The 17,104-nt window shown below is 49.7% G+C and overlaps 2 protein-coding genes across 2 annotated transcripts in view; one reads left to right on the top strand and one right to left on the bottom strand.

Annotated features, from left to right (window-relative positions):
* Positions 1-11,145: 11,145 nt before the first annotated feature.
* CCDC177 (coiled-coil domain containing 177) lies at positions 11,146-16,768 on the bottom strand. Its single transcript, XM_038139837.1, has 2 exons — positions 16,603-16,768; positions 11,146-15,941 (listed from the first exon to the last, which is right to left on the bottom strand). Exon 2 carries the CDS (start codon positions 15,931-15,933, stop codon positions 14,035-14,037), a length of 1,899 nt encoding a protein of 632 aa, XP_037995765.1. The 5' UTR covers positions 15,934-15,941; positions 16,603-16,768; the 3' UTR covers positions 11,146-14,034.
* The window catches only part of SUSD6 (sushi domain containing 6), a 94,225-nt gene continuing 92,993 nt past the window's right edge, over positions 15,873-17,104 (top strand). Inside the window, exon 1 of the mRNA XM_038139841.1 lies at positions 15,873-15,965. The gene's annotated coding sequence lies outside the window, so the exon portion shown is untranslated. The remainder of the gene's footprint in view (positions 15,966-17,104) is intronic.

The following is a 17,104-nucleotide window of genomic DNA, read 5'->3' as shown; positions in this document are numbered from 1 at the left end:
CCTTGGAGGAGATGGCATGTGTGTCCCAGGCAATGGGCTCATGGGGAAAATGGAGGGATGGAGCTCCTGACTTCTTGTAGCTGCTGTGCAGTAGGGGAAAGGTGGTGTTATAAAGAAAGACTTCCTGGTTTAAGGCTCTGAATTAATTTGAATTGTTGTGCAGAATAATGGGCTTGCACTTACTACCACTGTAATGGGATAGCCAGAGAATCAGAAGCTGTGGCTGCCTCTGCAGCAGGAGACATCAATTATGGAAGAAGGAGGCTGTGCTGTATAAGGTCAGGAAACAGTAGGACAGACAGGACTATATTGAGCTTTTCTCTGCCTGTCCATGTGATGTTTGCCATGGGAGGGTGTGAGTTCCCAAGGCAACGTGCAATGAGTCTGTCTCCTTTCTAAGGAGAAATGGGTGAATATTTGCCATCTCCACAGCCCTGATAGCACAGCCTGCCATGTTATGAATGCTAGTTACAGCAATAAGGCCATGACTTCAGCTCACTTTCTGGAGGCTGTGTGTGGAGAAATGTGAATTGTACAGAAGTGGGATGTGGGTACTCATCTTTAGATAGACAGCTGTGCCAAGGACAAATCAGATTTTAGTTTATGGAATCTCCTTTCTCCTTAATCTTCAGAGATTTATTGAAAACAGCCTCTAATCTCTTCTGTTTGCCACAGACAAGTACGTTTTACCTACTTAGCACAGGGTGATTTTTAGTGTCTTTCTTAATCTATGGTGAAAAAGGCTTGGGAACAGGATGTGTGGCATGTTGTCTCTGGCATACATTGGGGATTTCTCCAGCTGCATTAACTGCTGCCTGGACCAACACATTCCTACACACAGCCAGCACAGACCCTCCAGGAGGTGTTCAGGAGCAGCAGTTCACTGGGGAGCACATGGGCTAGCAGGCTTGGCTGTGCACTGAGAGCTGGAGACAGAGGAGCTCCCAAGGGAAACCCAGCTGGCAGTGCCTGAGCAGGGGGAAGGAGAGGAACCAGTGCTTGGTGGTGGGAGGGAGCTCATCTCACACAGCATCTTCACACATTGGAATCTGGTACCAATAATGGGGAGAAGAAGAAAAGCAGTTGCTGTCCCAGGCCCTTAGACTTACTACTGGAAAGGCTATATTTAATTACATACATTTTCCAAGAACTATTTGTATCTCAACATATATGGACCATTTTTGGGGGAAGATTAATTGTTATCCAGGCTACGTGCTGTAACCTTTGGAGTCTGAAGGTTGGTGAATCCTCTGGAAGAGATGGACCTGGTTTTGGTGGTCATGCTGTCATCTGGAGAATGGTAGAAATGTAGAGAAGTCATTATTAAAGTCTGCTTGTAGGGAGGAGGTAAAACTGAATGAAATGGAAAAACTAGTAAGTAGAGGTGCCATGCTGGATCTCTATGGGAGGAGAAAGCAGCTCATGCCATTCCCCAGCTGACCTGGTGAACCTGTGCAGCCATCTCCCTTTCTGGGGAGCACCCTGTAGCTTGGTCAGAACAAGCTCTGGTTTGCATACCCAGCTGCATTTCACAGCCACCTCCCTGTGGAGAGAAGCACACAAGACAGCTAGAGCAGTGCTTGATTTCCAGGTGGTTTCCTTTTCTCTCACATGCCCTAGAAGAGAAATGTGGTTTTTCTGAAGGGATTGTGCAGCTTTCTGCTATGGACAAAGGGATATTGAGGCTTGGATTGTACTTTCTGCAGATCCTGGGGCTGCAGGGACAGTGGCCATGGGGAGACGCTGAGGAGAGAGCCCCTTGCAGCAGACTGCAAGGTAGATGGCTCTCAGTGCATGTCCCCCTGTCTCTGCTCTTGAGTCACTTAAAGGAAGGAGATTTTTTGTTTTCCTAATTAAGAACAATATAGAAAATATGTAACATCAATTTCCCCAAAGGCACAGAGAAATGCAGGTGGGAAAGTGAGGGGAGCCAAGGAGCAGCAGTTGAGTGGGAAAACTAAAATTTTATTAGTGCTGTTTTCCACAGAGTGCACTGGGGTGTTGTCTCAGTGGGGTGTTGTCTCCGTTGCCTGAGGTAAGAGGGGAAAAGGGCCTTTATTTTCAGCTAGCTCACCCAGTTCCCTTGCACGGCAGGCAGGTTATTTATTCTGCCTGCCCATCCCGCCTGTGTCTCTGCTGTGCCTTAGCTGTTAGGTTGGAGGTGGGTGTATGGAATGGGCTCTGATACCTGTGCCCTGTCCCAGGAGGATGAACAGCATGCACATAACCTCAGTGAACTCTTTGGAGGATCCACCAAGCTTAATAGAGACAGACATCTCAGAGACAATCGGACCCTTCATCTTCTGAGCTAAAGTAACAAAAAACATTTTTTATTTTTAATTTATAGCTGAAGAACGGTTAAATTTGCTAAGATGTGTTAACCTTCTGCTTTAAGGTGGGAGCTGCTTCTCTCACATTCCACACCAGTGCTGCAGGAAGCATCTCCTGGTGGGAAGATGGAGAAGAGCAGTGCCCCTGGCTGCAGTGTGGCCCTTGCTGTTCACAGGTAAGGCACACAGACTTGGCAGGGTGTGAATGTTTCACAGACAAATGGTAACAACCGGGGCCTTTAGGGAGCAGCTGGACTGCAAAAGGCAAGATGTACTGAGGGAGGTGAGAAGATGTCATTTGACTGCTTAGCTGTTTTTGAAAGGCACAGCAAGCAAGATTTAGCACACGTGTAATTTCAACAGAGTCTTCAGGATCTAGACTCTAGATGAGGATTCCTCCTCTGGAGTTCCTGTCATGTATGTGACCATGAGGAAGTCACCTGGAGAGCTGCAAGCTATTTGTATTTCCCAGCTTCTGGTAGAGAGCCTCATCCTCTCAGCCTGTTTCTGTAATCTCAGTTTACACCCTTCCCTTCTATGAGAACACACTGCTCTAGGCAGCCACCAGGCAGGAGACCGTGGCTTATCCTGCCTGGCTGTGTGCAGAGGGTCCTGAGGCACTCACAGCAATGCTGTGGGAGCTGAAGCCCTGTGCTAGTGCCTGGTAAGAACCTCACTTTGCAGCTCTCTGTGTCAAGAGTTTTCCTCATTCTCTTATGGTGGCAGCAGACTTGGGCTGTCTATATTTAAGTCTCCAATGAAGAACTTTCCCCCCATAGGTGTGAGCTGCCCTCTCACAGCCCACAGCTGTGCAGTGAGCTGTGGGGCTGGCAGGCCCTGCAGCTCTGCCCTTACAGGCCAGCTTACATGGGAATAGGATTTCCCACCTTCTGCTGAAACTGATGTGTAGAATATATGTCCTCTGACACTGTATTTCTAGATATGTATGTTTCCCCCAAGGTCACTTCTCTTTTGGCCCAGTCTTAGTGCTCAGTTAGTTCTTCAGTCTCTTTAATATGCAGTGCCAAAAACATCTAAACGTCAAAACCTCTTGCTCTCAGAGGGTCAGGTTTGGAATAAGGGGTGTTTAAGAGAGAGGGATGTATGTACCCAAAAGTGAATACCATTTTTGCTGTGTTTCTCTTCCCCTGACACCATAAGACATCTTGGGGCAGGTGAGAAGAGTCACGCTGCGCTTCCACAGCATCTTAGCAGCACTACTCCCCCAGAAACAGCAATAAAACTGTGCCCTGTGGGCCTGCAATGACAGTTCAGCTCCTCATTTTGTTCCAAGCCCTGGCTGTGTTATCTGTCAGGAAGATAATTCCTTGACCTTGTGGTCAGGGGATGAGTGCTTTGCTTAGTGATTAAGCCACTGCAGTGGATAACATGCTGTGTTTAATCCCTTTGGTAGCTGGTTCTGGAGGGGGGCAGGAGGGGCTGCAAAAATACAGTGGCTTGCAATAGGTCTGGAGACCTCAGAAACGGTGGCAACAATGCAGAAACTGTGGCTGTGTGTGCCCATCCTCCTAAGTTAATTTGGTGGCAGGCTGGAAAACAACCAGCCTATCTAGGGCACTATTTTGTCAAGTGATAGAGCCATATGGTGCAAAAACCCCACAGTCGTCTAAGGGCTTAGGCATGTCAGAAATCAGGGAGTCCCTTTGCCTGCTGATCCTGTCTGCTAGCTGGCATAAATAAAAAGAAGGTTTATAATCATTTTCCCCTGCTGATGGGGGAAGGGACTCCTGAATAAACAACTAATCCTGCTGATTTGAACTGGGAAAGAATGAGATAGAACCCTTCCTGCTGCTTCAAAGCTGTGGCTGGGATATGGCTGTGAAGCCTGCAGTTGGCATGCTGGAATGCCCCACAAGCCTGCCTTATTCCAAGCAAGTGCAGCAAATGCATCAGAGCATGAGAGCATGACCAGGTTGTACAAACTGAAGGGTGAGGGCCACTCTTCCAGTGGTATTTAGTGTTCCGTCTGCAAGTGAAATCAGGGAGAGCTTTGACTGACAAGGTCTGACCTAGGAGGTTTCATCCCCACAGCCAGATTTCTGTCCCCCGCTTTTTGCTGTAATTCTGTTTCTTACCCCTGCCAGAGAAGGAGAAGATGGAGACATGAGCCCACATCCATCTTGCCAACAGTGAGGCACTTTCACTCTTGAGGGAAGACCCTTGGCCTTTTGAGCAAACCTCTCTTCCCAGGCTGTCACTGCACAGTTAAGGATTATGATTCCCCTTTAATCTGGCTTTTCCCTTTCACGAGGTCCCTGCTCTCTTTGGAAACAGCCCCAGCCTCAGATTACCTCTGGCTGCGGTGCCTCCTCTGCTGGGCACAGGAATGTGCTAGCTGTCACCATGTGGGTGCCCTTGGGCAATTGACGTTAGCAGGCAGGAACCAATCCCGGTCTGGTGGCTGAATCGAAATGGTTGATTACAAATAAAGGCGGGTATGGATCTGGTCTTTGCAAAACACTGGCAGCCAGCAATCCAGTTCCCTAATGAGAACAGGACTATGGGCATGCTGTGGGTCTCTACCAAACCCTGGTGGTTTGATATTAAATTCAGTCTTTGAGGAAGGAAAAAACCAAACAACTTGAGAAGAAAAATAAAAGAAAATGAAACAAAGAACCCAAAACCAAATAAAACCCCACCAAACAACAACAAAACCCAAAAAACCCCAGAACCAAAAACCCACCTAAACCCAAACAACCAACCCCCCCAAAAAACCCAACCAAAAAAACCTCAACACCCTCCCCCCACCAAAAAAAAAAAAAAAAAAAAAAAAAGAAAAAAAGAAAAAAAAAAGAAGAACAGAATTAAAACAGTCTTTAGTAGAAAAGTGTTTTTTTATCCTGTGGTCTTGAGATACATACCTCTTCTTAGCTCATCCTCCTGATCCTAGCAATGACACAGTAAAATCTTTTCTCTGCCAGCCCAGATTCAAATACTAGAAGAGATGCTCCTCATCATCTTCTGCTTCTCAGGAGAATCCTGGGCACCCTTGGCTGCTGCCCTAGAGCCCAAAGGGAGGTGACTTAGCTCAGACTCCTTCCTAACATGGTGGGGTGCTGCCTGACAGATGCCTGGAGCAGCACCCACGCAGGCCTGGGGTAGAGGAAGCCACTGGGCTGGGGTGCTCCAGAAGGCATTTCTCTGCTGCTGTAATGGAGGAGCCTTCACCAGGAAGGAGACAAAAAAACCTCACAATTCATCATGACTTGCATGTAGGGTCCCAGTCTTATTTTCATTATTTTATACATTTGTTTAAGTCCTGTATGTGCTTATCCCAGGCTTCTCTTTTCAATCCTTACTTCCACCATTCATTCAGAACATGTTTCTTTGCTGCAGTGGTATGACAGCCATCATAGTTGGAAATGTTTAGAAGAGTTTTCCTACAATTTTCCACTCTGGCCAACCCTAACCCTTGTTGGGAAACATCATTCCTTTCTCAACTGAGGTCCTAAGTACTTTCCACCATTCTTCATTCCCTGAGGGTACCTAAAATGAGTGAAGCTGCTTGGCCATGTACATTTGTTGCATTAGACATATAAAGCATGTCTCTATGATTTTAGGGATATTTATGTAACTCATTTTGTTATTTCTTTCTTCTTCAGACATTCTTTTATTTCCTCCGGGGAGTAATTTTGTGCCTCAAATTTCCCCATGGAAAAACTTATGCTAAACTTATTGTCTATACATCTGATCCATCGACTCCCTGGCCATCCCTGCCTGCTTGCAGGATGCCTCCCTGGAGCTGAGGACACTGCAGTGCGTTGCCATGGAGAGGACTCAGACAGCATTACTGGGTCAGCAGGTACTGTACAGGGAGTTTCTACAGCCCTGGCGTCAGGATGGATGGGAAGGGCCCTGCGGGTTCCAGGAGACTGCAGAAATTCCCCTGGTAGCTTACAGCAAGTTTTCTGTGCATTTGGGGACTCGCAGGCTGCGACTGAATCACATGGCAGCTACGTTATTGTACAGTGGCTTTGCAGGGAGGGATCTTCAGCTTCTCAGAGACAGCAGGAGCTGCAAGAAATCTCTGGAGTAGCACAGTGCAGTCTGATCAGACACACTCAGACAGGACAGCAGTTCTGGGTGTGAACCTCATTGCCTTCAGGAATCTCTACAATTTTTTGGATGGAACCATAAGTGAAATGCATTGAAATACCTGATTCTGCAAAGAGATTGTGCTGGTTTTTTTAAAAATTGTAGGAATCACAGAAAACTTCTATTACAAGACAGAGTGCCTTCTGCCTGGAAAATATTAGGACTCAATATAAGCATCCAAGAGATGTAAGTTGGAGTGACAGCTACCATGAAAAGGGATATGGGGTATATCTGCAGCTAACCTAAGATGTCAGGTGTTCTAGTGCTGCACAAAGCCCTGAAGCTCTTATCTTGCCTACCTGCCTACAGTTTTCTGAGAGCAGGCAGGTCAGCTCTGGTTTACTGAAACAATCCTCCCTGGCTTTACTTCCTCCTGAGCAGCAGTAGGTGAAACTGATAACAGAAAATGCTACATCATGATGTATAGCTGTCACAACGTACCTAAAATCCCTGTCATGACAGGTCATGCAGACCTTTATGAGCTAGGTACAAATTTACTGGTAGAGTCCAGATCATAAGGAGAAGCTGGTGATAGGATGGATCTTAGGATGCCGGCCTGCCCCAGAGCACCTGTGTATGATGTGATGCTGATTGCAGAAAGGAAAGCTTCCCTCTCAGGCAAGAAGGGACACTGCTTCCTATGCCAAGCATTGGTCTAAGTGGGGAGGGCAAGAGCTAAGCACTTCCAGTGGGGCTGTTAATGCTTGCCCCATTCATGGTACTGTCTGGGAAAGCAATGCAGGGGAAGTAAATTAGCAGCAGTGTTTGATAATTAAAAATATAACAGTAGCATCCCTTTGCTGTGCCACAATACCCCAGTTCTTCTGTAGGTTTTCAATCTACTGCACCCAAAGCCCAGATTCAGACAGTTCTTGTAGTTGCTTGTGCACAGACATGCCTCAGTTTAAGGAAGAACAGGGAAATTTAGTTTTCTTGAAGCCTCTGCAGACATGTGGAGACTTGGCTGCACCCTATGGTCAGCTCCCCAGCTATCTAGCTGCAGGCAACGGGAGCAGGAGCCTCAGGATCAAACTGGGACACAAGGACATCTTGACAGCTTCAGGTTGAAGCTGAAAATGGTGCAGAGGCTCCTAGACTGTGCGGAGGAGGGCTGCTTAAATTCCCTGATGAGAACAAAATACCACTCTCCCATCAGGGTCCATGTCAGATGTGGACCGAGTCCAGCCAGGGTGGCTGGGTAGTGGTCCCTCTATAGTGAAAATGGTGCCTGTTCATGGATCTCGCATTTTCCTTGAAATCCGAAGAAATAGCTGCTGCTGGGAGGTAAACAGGAAGCCTGTCTTGTCAGCATGTACAGGAGACAGGTGTATAAGTAGCAAAGCTTGTGAACAGAGTGGTCCCCTCCTAGGGTCTAAGAAATTGCACGCAACATGGCACTTAACAAAACCTTCACCTGCTGGGATAATATGGCTTTTTCAGGAGGGAAAGAAAAATGGGTTTCAGCTTTACCTACACATCTGTGTTTTGTTCTCCCTTCCTCATTTATTTTCCTGCCTCTTATAAATCATTAAATAATTGTCAAAAATAGCACAGCTTACTTTGGAGGTGATTAAAAAAGAGATGAAATCATCACATCACCTTCCTACAAACCAAAACATTCCAAGTAGTGCCCAACAGACAAAGAGCCAAATCTCTAACTCCCAGCTGTTTAACTTAATGTCTGACAAGGTACTTCTGTGCCAGCTGCACTTCCCCTCAGCTGCACTGAGCTGCTTAAGCAGACACTGCTTTGTAAACACCCAGGAACACAGCGTCCAGCACCAGGGTATTGACAAATTTGTCACCCAGTCTAAAAATATCAGCTGATATGTGACCCTCCCATCCCATTGCCTGGGTACTGCTCAGGCAGGAGGAAATTTCCACCGAGCTCTTGAAAGCATAAGCTCTGCCAAGCCACTGTGATTTACATAAATAATGAAAAGTTTAATATATCTAGACTGTATTCACTCCTGGAATAACTCTGCTGGCCCTAGAGAGGTAACTAATGGGATGAACTGGGCCTTGTAAGTTTAATGTGCTGAAAGAAAGTGTTATTGTGTGCTGTCACATAGAGATCTAAGTGCTTCTAGCTAGCCAGGATGGTATTAGGATACTCAGTCCATGTTTACCCATTTAACATTTCCATCTGTAGCTCCTGCACCTTCCTCTCACCCTGCCCTGTCCTGTCCTGGGCTCCCAGTGCAGCCTTATATAACCTTCAGACCCTCTCCTCCACACCCCTGCCCCCTTCCCCCCCCCATTTAAAAGTGTTTCAGGGTTTGGAGACAATGCCCAGAAGTGGTGGCTGGTGGTTTAAAACCTTATCCTCCATGAAGCACCAGCTGCAGATCAGGAGTCAGGGGAGCTGCCACAGCAGGGGCACAGGGATATCCCTCCACTGCAACCAGAAGAGGTCAATTAGAGGACTGCATGGGGATTAGGGAGGACGTGAGAGCTCCAGCTAGATCAGGAAGGCCAACATAGCCTGGGGCAAAGCACATCAGTTCTTTCTGCTTCAGTTTGCTTGTACTTAGGCTGGGGGCGATAACTGGTTTACCTCACAGCCAGGTCCCGAGATTAGATGCAGGGAGCTGCGTAAAGCACACAAGAACAAAACAGCACTGGCAGTTTGGTTTTGTAATACAGGATGATTCTTACTGCCAGAGTGATTTTGCAATGCAGATGATTCCTTGCTGAATGGGAGGGATGTAGGAGATGAGTGCAAAGTTATCAGAGAAAAACTTGGGTCCTCTCAGACTAGAATTTTGCAATGTTTCACAGTAAAGATGCATGCTCAAAGAATGAGCTAAGGACAAAGAAGTCAGACCTAGAAATGAATTTTTTTCATGTCCTAGTGTTAAAGAGACATGTGGGATGTGGGGCATATTCCATTATGAAGGCTCTGAAGACTGGCCTCCCCAGACTGCTGAATGGTCTCCATGAATGGAGAATCTCTTTCCAGATATTTTCTGTTGGAAGAGTTTTGCTTTTTTTTTTCTCTTGTTCCCAGTGTTTTCTCTTCAAACCATCACCTTGTAGTATCTCACCAAAAAGGAGGGTAGAACTGCTGCCTGCCTGGAAGCCAGAAGCATTATGATTTTCTTACCGTGCCTCTGTACTGGCTCTTCAGAGTAGGTGCTACCTGCTTGCCAAGGACTTGTGGGGCTGCACTCCCCCAAGCAGTTGTATTAGAGCTCCATCAGCTCCCTGTACTGCACTGCAAAGCAGGTGTCTCAGGGCTGACTTCCAGAAGGACTGGGCTAAGCCAGTGTCTTCCTCTTCTTTGCCTATGACAGCCTTCTTTTACAATTATGCAGGCTAAATCCAATTCTAACAAACTATATTCCCTTGGAGCTTGACTCAGCAAAGCATTAGAGCTTACTTTGGATTGCTTTGAAGGGAGCCTGTGTGATCTGAGAACAGATCACAGAGCATCTCTGCTCTCCTGGATGTAGTGGCTGCTCTACTGAACAACAGCACAGTCTCAGGTCCACAGAGCAGAACTACGTGTGAGCAGAACGATGTGTGAAGACACCAGTTACCATCTGTAATGTGCTGCATCTAACTAGCTTTGTATCTCATGCTTACATCTCCCTGCCTTTTCTTTAAAACAAAACCCCAACAAGACCAAAAAAGCCCAAACAACAAAAACATGTTCAAAATGGCATTTCAACTACTACATTTTTGTCTTTACCTGCAGAAGAATGCCCGCAGCTAAAAGCAAGTCTTTCTTTGATGCAACAACTGCAGCAATGAGAAGCTGTTCTCAGGTAGGATATAACAAACCGGGCTATGTATTGCAAATTCTGTTTCCCACACCTCCCTGTCCAGCCTTAGCTTAATAAAGACATGTAGATGTCTTTAACTAAGTCCCCTCTCAAACCTGTGAGCACTGCATATTCACCATTTATTTGGCAAGCAGAATTCCCCTACCACCAGGAGAAATTTTAGCACAGAATGAGTCTGGAGCTCCATAAGCATCCTAAGAGAAAAATGTATAATCAAGGCGAGAAATCTAATCCTCACATCCCTCTTATTCATATGGAGAAAGAACTTAGTATAAACTGGCTTAAAATTTACCTTGTAAAATATGAACCAGGGTGGTGAAGCTGCTCCTCCTAATAGCTTTTAGACGTATCTGCCAAATTCAACCTTGACAGAGAGAATGAGTTTAAGCGATGAATTTTGCGTGAAGAGGAAGCACACAGGTAAGATTGTTGGCGCTCTCTCTGGCACTGAAGGGCTCCAGTTTCAGCCCAGATGCCATTAAAGACTAGACAATCCACATAAACAAGAGTTTCTGAACATACAAAATGTGTTCCATTGTGTTCCAAAATTCCTCCAGAGCTCAGCCAAAAGAAACTGCTCCTTAGTCAGTGCTTCTCCTCCAGGTTGATTGCTTTTTTAGTTCTCCCTAACCTGCAGCTCAATTGCAAATACACCAAATAAGCCCCATCTAAAAGGGCCATACTTTTTACATGTGACTCAGAGTTTAACTTCTGTTCCTACAGAAATCCAGGAGTAGAATTCCTTCTCAAATAAACAGAAGCATAAGCAGACCCAAGAAATACCTCTCATGCCTCCATCCAAACTGCTGGCTTAAATTTTCCATGCTGCAATTTTAAACTCATAAAATTCACTGAATTTCATGGACTTAGGACTTAAACCACTACAGAAATAAAAAATATCCATACACAGATTAGTGTCTTTTGAAAAAAAATATTTTTTCTCAGATTGCACATTCAAAACTTGAGCTGTACACTGCACAGTAGAGGTACACTAGTTTGCCAATCCAATTACCTTCATGTAGGTTTGTGTTGATTAGTTCAGCTGTAGCCCCAAGGTGTCAAACTCAGTCAGCAGCAAGAGATGGACCCCAGGTGTAATTACAGTCAGTGGCCAAGACATGTCTCTTGGGCTGCAGAATGTTCTCCGTCCGGAAATGCCCTTGTCAGAGGGAGGTTTGGAAAGTCTTCAGGTAGATTGCAGTAGAGTTTTAGGGAAAACATGCTCCTCCAGTTAAAGGCTGCCTGCTCATTCACCCATCATCATTTGCCTTCTTTCCACTGTTTCCCATCTCTCCCCCTTTTCCTTCTGCTAAATTAACCAAGCAGTGAATTTCAACCCCAGTACAATGACACAGGAAGCAAAACCCTTCATATACCTGCTGGCAGATTTTCTCTGCAGCCCCAAAGGCTACAAATCAGATGAAACATTGGCCATGCTGGAGTCACTGCAAGTTTTATCTCAACTCTAGTGCTGTCTGGGAGCAAGGGCAGTTTTGCAGAGGCTGGATTTGAGCCACTGACAATCTCTTTTCTAGGTCTTTGCGTTTTCTCAAGGACCTTGTCCAGTGTCAGAACAGGATTCATTTCACTGTTCTAATTGCTGCTTTGAGGATGAGGGGACAGCCTCTCAGATGGAAACACTAATGCAGCTGTCCTTTACACAGTTACCAGATTTCGGTGTTAGTGCTTTTCACCGAGGGATGTTTTAATTTAATAACCACTCAAATAAATAAATAAATAAATAAATAAATATTACTTTGTACTTTATAAGCAGCATTTGTCCAAAGTCTTTGAAGTGCTTTGCCAGTCAGAGTCTTACTATTTCCTGTGAGTCCCAAGAGCCCAACTCCGCTTCCGTTTATATCAATAGGAGCAGGTCCAGCCTCTGAGGACTTGCCTGGCATTACACAGTGAGCCAATGACTGACAGAGCAAACAATGCTCAGGCGCCCTAATTCCTGCTTTCATGCTGCCTGCCCTTAACATCACCAATCGTACTTTGATTCAAAGATCAAGTCTTATAAAAATAAAAAAAAATACCTATGTCTTAATTTTCAACACTGTGTAATGTCTCTAACCTTGCAGGGCACCAAAGTGTATTTGGTCTATTGTTAGTATTCATTTAACAACTTCTTTAAAGCCTTCTAGGAGCACTCTGACCTGCTGTTACCTCCTGAGAAATTCTGGTAAGCAATCCATGCATGCTAGACTGCATGTCTGTGCCATATGTCAACCCTCTCCTGGTTGTCTCTTCTAGTATGTTGTACGTCAGAGACATCCGCAAAGAAACGAGATCCTGCCTTTTCTTGGTGCTTCTCCTCCATGCTCCAGGTCTGACTGCTATCACCAGAGCAACCCGATACAGCATCGCGGATGGTGGAGCAGAGAACTGATGCTGCCCAGAGCCAGAAAAAAACCAAACCAGAGTGGCTGCTTTGGATGTGTGCTTACAACTCCAACTCAACGAAGAGTAAATGTGGAAACCTGGAGCAGAACACTGTTGTACTTGAATGCTGTACACAGGGCACAGGTAGGTTTTTCACATTTCTGGTATATTTAATTGCAGAAGGATTCAGTTCCCCCTAAAAAGTATCCTATAAAAAAGACATGATCCTCATCTAAGAGAATCTGTAACGTACCTTATTTTGTGCATCTACTCTTTCTTGTGCTCTATATAAGAATACAACTCTTAGCACCAGTGGCAGAGAAATGCTGCCCTGCTCAGAAGACACTGATAAGAGCTGGGCGAACGTGTCATTGTATGCAGCTCATGTGAACTGTAAGGCTGGAACTCTGGAGAACATCTGGTCCAACCTCCTGCTCAAGACAGGGCAAATTGGATAAGGTGGCTGAGGGTCTTCTTGAGATTTGAGAATTCCAACGGTGGTGATTTCCATTTACAAGTGATCTCTGTGTTTCCCCCAAAGTCCAGATTCCACAGGTTTATTCATTTTTATATCTTAATGAACAGGTGGCTTGCGTGGGTGCTCGTCCGTTTGTGGACTGTCCACAAATTTCTCTCCTTTTTTCCCTCCTCCAAAATAAAAGAAGAAACTCTATGGATGTTTGTAAGAAAAACTTGGAAAGGAGGAGGAGAGGTGAGGATACCTTGGGAGGGGTAACAGCAAAAAAGAAATTGTGTTTGCAAGCACTTTCAGACAGTTTCTGCCCAGCTCTGATCATGATGTCTACTTACATGGCCTTGATCTGTGCTTTCCCTAGTGTGGTACCAGCAGCAGCCAAGGGGCACCCAGGGTATATGGCATTCTGTACTCCAGCCTTCCTCACCTTCAGCATGGGATTGCAGCAGCTTTCAAAATGCAGTCCCGTAACTTAAACCAAACTGCCCGTCACTCCAGGCAGAATTAGCTGGGGTGGTTTTGGTTCTTATTCAGCAGGCTCTAGTAGTCAGCAACCTCTGTTTGCATTTCCAGCTGGAGAGTACAGCTGTAGTCATCTCTGGTGTAAACAATCAATCAGTAACTCAGAGGCTTCAAGCAGATTTTGCAGCCCTCTCTGAAAAAAACGCATGTGCTTGTGGGGTGGAGGACAGAAAAACTTGCTTCCTCTCTGTAAAGATGACTGAGGTCAGCCTTTAAAACACACCCAGAATGAAAAATGTATTTAAAACAGTATGTGAAATAGCTGCCACATTTTTGTGCGGTACCCTGCTCCCCCAAAATATGAAATTAGGGTGGATGTTGGTTTTCGTTGTTTTTTAAATGCTCATGCCGAGGAGCTTTCTGTGACATTACGATGGACAACCGGTGGCACATCCTCATTCATCCATGACAAGATCTTTCATTTCTTACTAAGTTGAGCATGGAGTTCTGCTTCGAAGGCCATCTTGTCAAAGGTGCGCATGTTTGTCTCCTCCCGCACCTTTTCCCGGACATGGAAGGATGCTCGAGCAACAGACCTGGCATTTTCTAAGACAGTCTTCTTCTCCTTGAAGATCTGCTCACTTCTCTCCAGCTTCCTCTCTATAGAGAGGAGAATTTCCCTACGCCGTAAGTCCTCATACTGTTCCACTTTTTGCTTGTTCATCTTCTGCACTTTTTCCTTTTCCAGACGGCTCAAGACCACTTTGCGGGCTTTTTCTTGGACAGCCTCTTCAGCCACCTGGGCAGCATGCTGGAGCTTTCTCTCTGTCTCTCTAGCCAGCGCTTCCAAGTGCTCCTTCTGCTCTCTTTCCTTCTTCTCTGCTGCCAGTTTAGCTCTCTGGATCTGCATGTCCTCACGCCTGGCCTTCTCCCTCAGCTCCTGGTTCCTCTTCTCCACAAGCTGCTCGTAGTTCTCCTGAGCCTTTGTCAAACTCATCTTCAGGGATGCCTTCAGCATTTCCTTCTCTTCTGCCTCCTGCTTGGCCAGTTCCTTGAGCAAGGCTTCATGCTTCAGCTTCTCTGCTTGGTTGAACAGTCTCTTTTCCTTCTGCAGCTGCACCTCCTTTTTCAGCCTCTTCTGTGCAGCTGTGGACAGCTTCTCTTGCAGGAGCTGCTCCTCTCGCTCCTGGTGCTCCTTCTTGACCTCTTCCTTTGCCTTCAGGTTGAGCTCTTGATGGAGCTTTTTCTGCTTGTCCTCCTTGATGGCCCTCTCCAGCCTCTCCCTACGCAGCCGCTCTTGCCTCTCCGCTTGCTCCCGCCATCTCTCCTCACATACCAGGAGCTGCTTCTGCTTCATCAGGGCAACTTCCTCCTGCTCCTGAATCAGTCTCCCTCGCCGCTTCTCCACCTGGCTCTCCCACATCCGCTGACCCTGCAAGAGGGCCCTCTGCTTCTCCTTCTCCTCCTGCTCCTTCCGCTGCTCAGCCAGGCGCCGCTGGCTGTCCCACTGCAGGTGAGCTGCCTGCCGCTGTTCCCGCAGGATGTTGGCCTCCTGGTGCTTGGCGATCATCAGTGCCGCGATCTTTTTGTCTCTCTCTGGCACCTCTGAGAGACCCTTCTTCCTCTTCACCTCCCTGACGATCCTCTCGACTCTCTGGGCAGTCTGTGGCGAGTGGCTGAGGTCGCCCAGGCTGAAGCTGCGCCCCAGCAGCGTCCCATTGGCGGCGGCTACCCCCCGACCCCGGCCGCACACCTTGCCCCCGCGCTCCCGCAGGCTCTCCCCGCTGTAGGACGACGAAGCGCCCGACTCAGAGGAGGTCTTGCCCCAGCTACCCTCGCGGCGCTTCTGCAAGGAGTCCAGGGAGTGGCTCTTGCCCTTGGCACCCCTCGATGCCCTGGCCTTCCCCCCGCCATGGGTCCGGGGCCCGCCGGCAGCTGCGGCCGTAGCCCGGGAGGAGACGCGGGCGGCGGGCGAAGGCGGCAGGCTGCCGAGGGGCGCGAGGATCCGCCTCTTCTCCTCCCGGATAATCCTCTCCCGCTCCTCCCGGCACTGCTGCAGCTTGCGGCGGCGCTCCCGCTCGTAGGCCTCGTACAGGCCGGCGGCCACCCGCATGGAGCGCCCGGGCGCCTCTCTCAGCAGGTCCCCCAGCGCCCGCGGCAGCAGCTCCACGGGCCGCACGGCGCAGCGGGCGCAGGCCTCCAGCGACCGCGGGCTGGTCAGCACGTACCGGCTGCCCTCCGCCGCCGCGCAGTCGAAGTTGTACAGGTCCAGGTGCAGCAGCGGCGACTGCTCTCCGGGACGGGCCGGCTCTCCCCCCGCTGCCCCCCCGGGCGCCGGGCAGGGCTGCGGGGGAGGCTCGGCCGGCGGCTCCACCATGGCTCGGCCTGCGGGGCAGAGAGCGGCGGCGGGTGAGCGGGCGGGCAGCGGGCGCGCAGACCCCTTTGTGTCCCCGGGGCAGGGGCGAGGAGCGGCTGGGAGGGGGCGGCGAGGTGTGCACCGGGGGTGCCCGGGCTGGGCTGTGTTTGTGCACGAACGGGACAGGTTGCGGCAGGTGTTGGGCGCGGAGGGGCAGTGTCCGGGGGCGGGGGCGCCCGGGGCGGAGAGCCGCGTTTGGGCGGTCGGGCACAGGGGCGGGGTGCGGGAGTCTTCAGGACGCGCGGGTTGCGCCCCGTGGTGCGCGCGGGGGCGTTTGGGGTGACGGGGGTGTGCGGGGTGACGGGGGGGCGTTCAGGGTCCCCGGGCAGGCTCGGGCAGTGGGCGCAGAATCGTTCGGCAAGGAACGGGGCTGCTGGGGGTGCACGGCGCGTGTCCGGGCCGGGAGGGCAGTCTGGGCTGAGGGTAGCCGGGCTGTGAACGAGGATGCTTTAGGTGCGCTGGGCTTGGCGGAGTGGCGGACGAGGGTGTCCGCGCGTGAATGGGTGAACGGAGAAAGGGGTGCCCGGGGGTGTCAGGCACAGGCAGGGCTGGAAGCGGGACCGAGACCTACTCCCGGGCCGCGGCGCAAGACGGAGCCCCCCGCCCGCCCCGGTCCCCCGCGGCACTCACCGGGCGGGCGCGGCCGCAGCCCCTCTCTTTGTCTCGGTGCCGGCGGCCTCGGGGATCAGGCGGGCGGCGGCGGCGGCTCCTCCATGGCACCCCGGGCCCCGCGCGGCGCCCCCACCTGCGGGGCGGCGGCGGCGGGCACGGCGGCCGCCCGCAGGCTGCGGCGCCCCGCGCTGCCCGCTGCAGCCCCGCGCGGGGGGCGGGCGGAGGCGGGCGCGGGGGGAGCCCGCCCCGCAGCCCCGCCGCGGCGCCGGGCCGGGGGCAGCGCTGCGGCCGGGCGGGGACCCGCCCCCGCCTCCCCGCCGCGAGGGGCAGGGCCCGGCGCTGCTGCGGCGAGCGCGGCGCGGGTGGCGGGTAAAAGCTTGGCCCGCCAGGAGAGTGTCCTTCCCTGCAGGCAGCCCCACTCCTTGTGTGCGCATCCCTTAATCCGTACGTCCTGCCCTGGACTTGCCCCTCTGAGCAAGACCTCCGTGTCTTTCCCTGCAGACCATCCCTAAATGAGCGG

The sequence above is a fragment of the Motacilla alba genome, chromosome 5 (assembly GCF_015832195.1).
Source record: "Motacilla alba alba isolate MOTALB_02 chromosome 5, Motacilla_alba_V1.0_pri, whole genome shotgun sequence".
In the NCBI taxonomy this organism is placed as follows: domain Eukaryota; kingdom Metazoa; phylum Chordata; class Aves; order Passeriformes; family Motacillidae; genus Motacilla; species Motacilla alba.
Note: the sequence above shows the minus strand (reverse complement) of the source record. Positions and strands in the feature narration are given on the sequence as shown.

Excerpts from the sequence above, each read along its gene's own strand:
- CCDC177 (XM_038139837.1), bottom strand. The coding sequence starts at position 15,933 with ATGGTGGAGCCGCCGGCCGAGCCTCCCCCGCAGCCCTGCCCGGCGCCC.